This window comes from Cloeon dipterum, chromosome 1 (genome assembly GCF_949628265.1).
Source record: "Cloeon dipterum chromosome 1, ieCloDipt1.1, whole genome shotgun sequence".
In the NCBI taxonomy this organism is placed as follows: Eukaryota; Metazoa; Arthropoda; class Insecta; order Ephemeroptera; family Baetidae; genus Cloeon; species Cloeon dipterum.
In genome coordinates this window covers 30,006,861-30,016,319 of record NC_088786.1, presented here as the reverse complement: position 1 = coordinate 30,016,319, position 9,459 = coordinate 30,006,861, and the positions used below count along the sequence as shown (strand labels likewise).

At 38.7% G+C, this 9,459-nt stretch overlaps 2 protein-coding genes across 5 annotated transcripts; one reads left to right on the top strand and one right to left on the bottom strand.

The window, feature by feature from the left end:
• Positions 1-1,767: 1,767 nt before the first annotated feature.
• MetRS (methionyl-tRNA synthetase 1) lies at positions 1,768-6,891 on the top strand. The gene is made up of 14 exons (XM_065475418.1): positions 1,768-1,967; positions 2,075-2,223; positions 2,277-2,531; positions 2,588-2,736; positions 2,792-3,035; positions 3,089-3,165; positions 3,217-3,306; positions 3,359-3,545; positions 3,598-3,976; positions 4,609-5,059; positions 5,113-5,299; positions 5,357-5,521; positions 5,659-6,048; positions 6,593-6,891. The coding sequence occupies exons 1-14, from the start codon at positions 1,862-1,864 to the stop codon at positions 6,752-6,754; spliced, it is 2,991 nt and encodes a 996-aa protein (XP_065331490.1). The 5' UTR covers positions 1,768-1,861; the 3' UTR covers positions 6,755-6,891.
• Hmg-2 (High mobility group protein 2) lies at positions 6,757-8,430 on the bottom strand. 4 transcript variants are annotated; one of them, XM_065475428.1, is made up of 7 exons: positions 8,383-8,430; positions 8,149-8,244; positions 7,803-8,083; positions 7,569-7,748; positions 7,422-7,503; positions 7,148-7,363; positions 6,757-7,088 (listed from the first exon to the last, which is right to left on the bottom strand). In XM_065475428.1, exons 2-7 carry the CDS (start codon positions 8,240-8,242, stop codon positions 6,946-6,948), a joined length of 996 nt encoding a protein of 331 aa, XP_065331500.1. In that variant the 5' UTR covers positions 8,243-8,244; positions 8,383-8,430; the 3' UTR covers positions 6,757-6,945. The 4 variants fall into 4 exon arrangements, with proteins under 4 accessions (XP_065331500.1, XP_065331499.1, XP_065331503.1 ...); XM_065475427.1 differs by having other exon boundaries at positions 8,296-8,406; XM_065475431.1 differs by lacking the exon at positions 8,383-8,430 and adding an exon at positions 8,339-8,359.
• Between the last annotated feature and the right edge of the window lie 1,029 nt (positions 8,431-9,459).

Below are 9,459 nucleotides of genomic sequence, written 5' to 3'. Positions count from 1 at the left end.
TGTTCACACACTGGCTGTCTAGATGGCGTAAATTGTCATATTATTGAAAGAAAACACCGAAATGAACATTTTGACGTACTTTTATTTTGATTTTATTACGTTGGCGCTTTTACTACTAGCTCCCAAAGTTCAAGAATATGGGGTCAATAGGTTTCCACTTCATGTCAAACGCACATAATGGCAATAAAATTTAGTTTTTAATAACCAAAACAGTTCTGGAAGACTCACACTTTTCGATAAACTCACACTTCTCGGTAGGATGGTACTCTAAGATTTGTATTCTTCGCATCAGACCGAGAAGTCTAAAATGAACGGAAAAGCGTGAGTCGACTCTAATAATTTTAGTAGGTACAGAGAAATCGCCACAATTAAACTAAAACCCCTATCCCTTGATATTAAATAAAAATATTTTATTGCCGCTGTGCTAAAAAATAATATGAATAAATAGTTTTGCCTATTTTTCCATCGCCGAGACATCTCAAATTAGTTCTATACCATAAAGGATTACGAAAACTGCACACCGTGCGACTTGTCTCAACCTCCCTTAGATAGCCGATCGATTTTGGGGGTGATCTATTTGCCCACCAACCCAAATTTGCCTTTTTTGACTCCATCCCAAAAGTTGGTACATACATAAAACCTGATTTTTGCCAACATTGTGATCGCTATCGCTATATCTCGGGTTATAAGTGTCAAAATTGCAATATCTGCACACCGTCCAACTCGTCTCATTCTCCTTTAGATGGCCAATGGAATTTAGGGTAAATCATTTTTAATTTAAGAGACTTGCGATTAGTGAATAAGTGCCGGAAAGTGCAAAGCGACGCGATTTTTATCTTAGATGTAATGCATAGGGTGGAAGGGGGATGGGGGTTGATCACCCTCTAAACCCTTCTGTTATCTAGGGAAGAGTGAGACGAGTTGAACGGTGTACAGTTTTTTAAATTCTGATGGATTAAACCCGAGATTTGGCGATGACAATTTCGGCGATTATTGTTTTGATTTCTGCAAGGCTTCAAATAGTCAACACACTTATTTCACAAGAGATGGCGATAAATTATGCTTCCAGTGAATCAAATGACGTAAAATTTCATCTGGGGATAGGTCAAGGTCTTAAATTTAAAAATCCGCGCGAAAACATGTTTGGCAACGAAACGCAGTTACTGGGAATAATTATGTTGGGAATGGATTTGCCAGGGAATGGGCGCTGGTTGCCAATGCGATATGCTGGGAAAAGGCGCTGCCACAGCGATATATTATAAAAAATGGTTTTTATGAACAAAAAGTGCGTGGGTCAAATTAATAAAACGAATAAAACCTTAACTGTTATAATTAAGAATAATAGTAGTTACAAAATCTATCATACCTTTTAAGTCAAATATTTTATGTCAGCTTTTATTTTTACTTCTGATCACATATAATTTTCATTTTTAGAAAAATTGGATTCACATTCACACCAATTAAATGGCTTGGTCACATAAATTTTACAAATTTTATATTATAGTCTTCGCTCAGCACTTGGCAGACATCTCCTTTACTATAGTTAATAGCAGTATAGTAAATAATATTTCCTATTTCCTTCTCTCTGATTCTGATTGTGAGTTTGAATTTCCCCATCCGCTCCGTGTCTCTGAAATTCAAAATTCTCACCTTCTATCTTAGTTGTGTTGGACGTCGTCAGAGTGCGTCACTGACAAGCCGAGCAAAGCCGACTTGCAGCTGCAGCATTCTCCCTCCCGGCCGCTGCCGGCTCCCACTCGGCACTCACGTCTCGCCTCTCGCCGACTCGCCCATATGTTATTTAACAACACACGTGGAATTTCATCAGTCTGTGTGTGTTTCGCCTGAATTTCCCGCAGAAATGAAGCTAATTTGTGTACAAAATGACCCCGGTGCGTTGAAAATTGTTGTGGCTGCTCATCACGCCAAGCAAGATGTCTCCATTACTGCACCTTCTGAAACGAAAAGTAAGTTGGTGACCAGACCAAACCTGAGATTGACTGGTTGTGCTTCTCTTTGGATTTCCTTTGAATTTTTTTTATTGCTAATTCTAATTGATAAATCACATTTACAGAAAATTTTAACTCAACGTTAGTCCTGGATTCTGGAGTAGAACTTTTCTCCTCGAATTCTGCCTGCTCATATATTTTGGAGGCGTCATCAGGAAGTAACAATGCCATTGAAGTCCAGGAGTTCCTCGAATGGGAGGCAACAAAATTAAACGTGAGCATACAGTTACATAGATTTTTGCATAAAGTGCTCACGGTCAAATTTAGCCACTGGTGTCCTCTCTGATAGTTGGAGTGTCAAACGGAAAGAAAGCTGAGAGCAGTGAAGTGGGAAATTGCCTTAAGCAGATTTCCGATGCTCTGAAAGGCAAGCCGTACTTGGTGGACAACAAGCTCTCTGCTGCAGACATAGCTATCTGGTCAACTCTCTATCCCCTGGTGTCTGAGCAGAAGCTTTCTAAAATAGTTCCCTCTGACCTTTTGGAGTGGCATAACAAGCTGAGCAGCTTGGATTCATTTAGAGTGAGTTTTTCCTTATTGTTGCCCTTTTCAATTTAATCTTATTAATTTTTTTAAAGGCTGCTGTTGAAAAGCTTAACCCAAAGTCTGGAGTTGAAAATTGGGCGTCTAGTGTGCCGTCTGTTACCATCCAATTTTCTAACCTCTCCGTAGCTCCATCAGCTGTAAAGTCGCAAGGATCTATAAAATTACCGGTTGCAAATCCAGTGTAAGAACATCTTTATTGTACTAAATTTATCAACTTCTTCATTGATATCTTGCAGATTGCCTGTGAAAGGCAAAAAGAACATTTTAATCACCTCTGCTCTTCCGTACGTGAACAATGTTCCGCATTTAGGCAACATTATCGGTTGCGTCTTGTCTGCTGACGTGTTTGCCAGGTACTGTAGAGCCAGGGGTCACCCAACCCTCTACATATCTGGCACTGATGAGTACGGCACGGCAACCGAAACCAAAGCGATCGCAGAGGGCCTCACCCCGAAGCAAATTTGCGACAAGTACCATGAGGTTGCTTCATTTTAGTGTTGAAAATTTCCTGAAATATAATGAGTCATTCGCAGATCCATTCGCAAGTTTACAAGTGGTTCAACATTGGATTTGACCACTTTGGCAGAACTTCACATGAGCATCAAACAGAGTAACAATTTCCAAATTAATCATAAATTATTTTCTAATTCTGTCAGTTTAGGATCTGCCAAGATTTGTTTCTGAAACTTCATAAGCGCGGGCTCACCTTAACTGAGTCCATGGAGCAACTTTTGTGTGAAAACTGTGACAGGTAAAGATTATATTTTTTATCAATGAAATAGAATAATCACAGGTTTTATTAGGTTTTTAGCTGATCGTTTTGTTGAGGGAGAGTGCCCGCTTTGCGGCTACGAAGATGCTCGAGGTGACCAATGCGACAAGTGTGGCAAGCTTGTGAACGCTACAGAATTGAAAAATCCCAGATGCAAACTTTGCCAGAAGAAACCTGTTACCAAGGAGTCAAAACATTTCTTCATTGATTTGCCTAAGGTTTGGTATATTACATGCTGATTTTTCCGTTGTTTGAACAATTTCAATGCAGATCGAGCCAAAACTCAGGGAGTGGATGGCTACGTCTGCTCCAGGCTGGACCAACAATGCCAGCGTGATCGCACATTCGTGGATAAAAGATGGGCTCAAACCTCGCTGCATCACTCGTGATCTTAAGTGGGGAATTCCCGTGCCTCTGGATGGATACAGAGAAAAGGTGTTTTATGTGTGGTTTGACGCACCTTTGGGATATGTCAGCATGACCAAGACCTACACCAATGACTGGGAGAAATGGTGGAAGAACCCTGAAGAAGTAGAATACTACCAGTTTATGGCCAAGGACAACGTGCCTTTCCACGCTGTCATGTTCCCATCTACCCAACTCGGATCTGGCGACAACTTTACTATAGTTAACCATATCATGGCGACAGGTAATTTAAAGGGTTCAACTGAAATTTGTGGTGTTTAATTGAATTAATAATTTCAATTTAATTTTTTCCCACTCATGCAGGAGGTTGTGGAATAATACCTAGACAGAACATAATAATTTTTTTATATATCCAGGCAAATATAATGGATAAATATTCTATTGTTGGGGATTTAAATTTTCATTTTGCATGTACAGTCAGGCCAAGAAAAAATTTAAGATGGTGCAAAGAGATCAATAACATAATCGATTGTATTGCAATTTCAGCTAATCCCAAGCCTCATCAGTAATCCTGGCTATGAAATTTCATAACCAAAATAACAATACAAACAAGCGCATTGATTGCACAATTTTCAATTTTTTACACTTATTGATCGTTCAAGCATATTGGAAAATTCCCTCCACCATCTAAGATATTGTCACCAGTTGTTTAGAAATCTGTCCCTTAAAAATAAAAAATTAATGGGTTGTTTGTGTTGATTTTTTTATTCATTTTTTTTAATTTCACAATATTTAAAAATTGAATCAATAAAAACCTGGCATTACAAATATTGCTGCGTTAAATATGAAATATTTTGTGCCTTTGTTGGTAGAAAATAACTTAATAAATTTGATCGTTGATATGTTTTATTCCAGAGTACTTGAACTACGAGGATGGAAAATTCTCAAAAAGCCGAGGCGTTGGCGTATTTGGTTCCGATGTCCAAGATACCGGTATTCCTGCTGACGTCTGGCGCTTTTACTTGCTCTATGTGCGGCCTGAGAGTCAGGATTCCAGCTTCAGCTGGAATGATCTGATGACCAAAAACAATTCTGAACTTCTCAACAACCTCGGAAACTTCATAAACAGGGCTCTGATGTTTGTTGAGAAGAATTTTGACAGCACCATCCCGAAAGTAGAGTTTACTGATGAAGACAATGAGCTTGTGAAAAACATCGATGAGGAGCTGAAGGGTTACAATGAGGCGCTGGAAAAGGCAAAGCTGAGGGATGGCCTTCGCTTCATTTTGGCGGTTTCCCGCCACGGAAATCAGTACATGCAGTCCAACCAGCCTTGGGTCCTAGTCAAAGGAAGTGAAGCAGAAAAGTAATTAATTTCGTTTGTTTGGTTCTTAAAATTAAAAATGTACAACTCTATAGAAAGCGCGCTGGCTCCATACTAGGCCTTAGTGCTAACATCGCCTGCTTGATTGCTGCGTTGCTGAGACCATATATGCCGAGTACAACGGAAACCATTTCCAAGCAGTTGCAAGCACCTGGCAAAACTGCATTTGACATTCCCGACACGTTCAGCATCCTTTTGCCCGAAAACCATAAAATTGGAAAGGTATAATCAATTTCCTGGATGAAACAAGTTGGCATTTCTCAACTGGTTCTTTCGCAGCCTGCCCCTCTGTTCTCAAAAATTGATGCTGCTCAGGCTGACCAGTTGAAAGCTCGATTCGCCGGAAGCCAGGAAGACCAGGCTGCGAGAAGCAGTGGAGGCAAACCAACACCTCCATCATCAAGTGGAGACGTTGCCACACTGCAAGCTGCTATTGCTGCCCAGGTTTGCTGCTTTTTAAATTTGTTTGAGCGGCTTTTTGTCATTTAGCCATTTTTTCTTGCAAAATACCCAAAAATTGTTTTTTTATGATCTTGAACTGCATAATGCAAACACTTAACGGAAACCTTAATATTCATCAGGGAGAGAAGGTCAGGAAACTCAAGTCTGAAACAAAAGATAAGACAGTCTGGCAGCCAGAAGTAAACATACTGCTTGACCTGAAAAAGAAGCTGACTGAAGCGGAGAAGGCAGCTGCCGCAGCTCCACCACCGCCTCAAGCATCTGTTGAAGACATTGACTCTCTTACTGCGGCTGTTGCTGCTCAGGGAGAAAAGGTGCGGAAATTGAAAGCCGAGACTAAGGACAAGAATGTGTGGCAACCTGAAGTGCAGAAACTGCTGGATCTGAAGAAACGGCTTGAAACAGCTTCTAAGAACGCACCACCAAAGGCTGAGACAGCTCAACCAGCACCAGCACCTCCAGCTTCAGCTTCTAAAGCGTCTGAACTGGAAGCTGCAGTAGCAGCACAGGTAAATTGGAAACATCTGATTTTTAATCATTAGGGGATATCTTTTAATCATATTCTGGCCCTCAAGTTCAAGATAAATATTTTAAATTAGTATTAAATGCGCATATTACTGATGCCCTTGTTAAATTGTTTTTTTTTTTTTGATATTAAAATAGTATAATCATTTTCTTGGCCCTATTAAAAGAATTTAAACACATCACAAGAAAAAAAACCAAGTTATGTTAAAAAATTATTTAATTATTTATTGCTTTTCATGGAACCAAATTTTTATCCTGTTCTGAAAGTAAAATGGTCAGTGCTGTTATAATGCTGTAAGATACACAAAATAATAATAAAAAATTTCAACTTTATATATTTTGGATAACTTAACTTTAATAACTTGGGTTCTTTTAAAACCCTCATTATGCTGTCTTATTTGTATAGCCAAAGTTAACCTTAAAATTTTATGGGTGTGCGCAATATTTATATTTTTTAAAATTTATTTTTAATTCCATACTTTAGGAAAGGCATTGGAGATGCATCATGCAATGAACTTTTCTTTTAAGGGTGAAGTTGTGAGGAAGTTGAAAGCAGAAACCAAGGACAAGACTGTTTGGCAGCCTGAAGTGGACAAACTGCTTCTTTTGAAAAAACAATTGGCTGAAATCCAAGGAGTGCCGGCAACTCAAACTCAATCTGGTGGGAAATCAGGCAAGAAGAAGAAATGACATCGGAGGAGATGAAGCCTTATTAATTTATTTACATGAGCACAGAGTGCACCATGTGCAAGATTCCTTTGCACTTACAAACAATATTCACTTTCATTTTTTAATTTAATAAACACTGTCTCTCATGGTTCATTTAATGTCACTAGAGCCTTATTTAATCCATTTATAGTTAGTTACACACATTTAATCATTCACACATGAAACTGAAGAGCGTTAATTGCTGACTTAACGTTGGCCAAGAATGACTTATTTTCTTGGTGATCCAATGAACTTAGCTGCTGTATTGAGACCATGTAGCCATCTATGGTCTGTATATTTGGCGGCTCACAGGTACCTGGTTGGACCAAAAAGGATATAGAATAGAGGCGTATTCAAAACAAACTCAACACAAACCAGGGAGTGGTAGGTGGGCAAGACTAGAGACTAGAGTACTGCGCATTTGGTCCAGGTGCTGCTTGAGAGCTGCATTGCTGGTCATCTGCTGCATCACTTCCACCTCCAGTTTATCCACTGCGGACTGCATGTTGGTCAGATGCGTTTGCAAAATCGAGTTTTGCTGCTCGTAGTCAACAGTCGACTTCCTCAGCTGTCGCAGTTCTGTTTCTCTGGCTAGATTGATATGCAAGATATAAGATAAAAGCTTCATTATAAATGAATGCCTATTCACCTTTGTTATGGTCCAGAAATTCTTCCGTGAATATAGGTATGTCAAGCGTAAAAGTGTTAGCGTCCTTAGTACTGGATGACTCCTAAAACAAATATGTTGCTCTTGTGATTACTGGCCTATTGGTTTCGACTGAATTGAGCATATTACCGATTTGGCAGGCTTTGTTTTAGGTTCAGATTCATTTTTTGGCTTGATCACTTGGCTGAGCTTAGCGTGCTTTTGCTCCTTCTGCTTCTTTGTGTACAGTTTGTATGCATCTGTCTGTTTGTACGCATCAAGCTCCTTGTTGTACCGCTCTCGATCCTGATCAGCTGCATCCAAATATTGCTGAGGATATAATTTTAAAAATTTGCACAAGCCGCGGAAATTTAAGACACAAACCTGTTTTTCATTAGCTGCTAATTTTGCCCATTCACTCGCTAGAATTTTTGTCACAACAGTGAAGTTTGCCTTGGGATTCTCAGCTTTGATCCTTTCCCTGTGCTCATTCATGAAACGAACATAGCCTGAAAGAGGGTGTTTTGGTGCAGCCGCATCTTTCATCCTCTTTCTCCGTTTCGCTTTATTTTCCTTGGCTTTGCCCTCTTTGTTTTTAGCACTTTCCTTCCGCTTTCGAGGCCTTTCTTTGTCATCTTGATGGGATGCGTTGCCATTTGTTACAGCTTCGTAAATTCATGGAAATTCAACGGTAGTGGCACTTCTCAATCTCAATTATTCTCAAGCTTACCGGCAGTTAGTTCGCTTTTTGGAGGCGATGCCGCATTCTTTCCAGGAGTTGATTTCGCACTTTTCCCTGGAGTGCTTTTACTATCGTCGGCCATTTCTTTTGATACAACAAAATCAAACAAATCAAATTTCAAGAAATATGTAATACTCCTGTTACTTGAATTCTGGTAGAATTCAGCTCGTAAGTCTACCTGCTGTCCACGAATTCCAAATTCAAACAATAATAAACACTTACCTATGATTCAAAATGCACAGCTGCAGCAGTTTCTTGAATGGGCGTGTATATCCAATCTATGAGTGGGGGAAATGCTGGAGGGGGAGTAATTTCGAACGCGCGAAACAAGAGATACAAATTTTAGGATTTTAAAAATTGTAAGCTTACTAATACTAACTCTGGAATAAATTCTTGAATTCTAAGGGTTAAATCAATTTCATTTCAAAATTTCTTAAAGTAACTTTCACTCAGTTAGTGTTTTCTTTTTAATCGTATGTATGAATCAAAATAAAACAAAAATCATCGTCGCTATTATACATCTCTTTCAAATTAATACTAACAACCTTGAAATATAGGAAGCAATGGATGAATGAATTGGATAAAAATATAACTAAACTTCTTGTAATGGTTGTAAATTAATATTATCTTAAAAAGTAGTTTAATCGAGGCTGTAGAAAAAATAAGTGTTTTTAATAATTTCTAAAATATTTTATCCCAGAAGAAATTTCTAGGGGTTCATAAATTTGACAAAATTATTCCAAATAGTCGTTTTTTGAAAGAGTTGAGGTTTTTTACGACTTAATACTGGAAAATCTAGCTAAATATTTCGTTATGAAGATGATTTTATTAAACATATTATATATGTGGGATATTTGAATGTTCTATAAAATGTTTAATATAGTAAAGTAAGTTGTATTTATGAGACAAAATTAGAAAAATAAAGCAAGCACTACCCGAAACTTTTGCTGTCATTTTCCAAGTTCTGCTCCGAGATGTCTCTTGTATCTGCAAACGAGCTCGGCTATTCAACCTGTGGCGAAATGGAAATCTGACGCGGTGCTTGTAAAGCTAATCCACCATAAAGAAGCTTACTCTGCAAGCGCATATATATTAAATAAAATATAATGTCGAATGAAACAGTAGCACCAACAAACAACTGAATGCGAAAATACGACATTACAGGTGCGAAGTAGAGCCGTCCACCTACACATAAAGAAGATATACGCTGGCATTTTGCAGCGGAGTAGCGAGTATACTTTGTGGCATGAAAAGGGATACTTTGATAGCGTGCACGCAAATTAAATTAATGCATTTGCC

Bases quoted from the DNA above. Each gene is read 5' to 3' on its own strand.
- MetRS (XM_065475418.1), top strand. From the start codon at position 1,862: ATGAAGCTAATTTGTGTACAAAATGACCCCGGTGCGTTGAAAATTGTT. The intron at 3,977-4,608 runs GTAATTTAAAGG...GTTTTATTCCAG, and splicing joins TAACCATATCATGGCGACAG to AGTACTTGAACTACGAGGAT. The intron at 6,049-6,592 runs GTAAATTGGAAA...TTTTCTTTTAAG, and splicing joins AAGCTGCAGTAGCAGCACAG to GGTGAAGTTGTGAGGAAGTT.
- Hmg-2 (XM_065475428.1), bottom strand. From the start codon at position 8,242: ATGGCCGACGATAGTAAAAGCACTCCAGGGAAAAGTGCGAAATCAACT. The intron at 8,084-8,148 runs GTAAGCTTGAGA...GAATTTACGAAG, and splicing joins AAAAAGCGAACTAACTGCCG to CTGTAACAAATGGCAACGCA. The intron at 7,749-7,802 runs GTTTGTGTCTTA...TTATATCCTCAG, and splicing joins TAGCAGCTAATGAAAAACAG to CAATATTTGGATGCAGCTGA.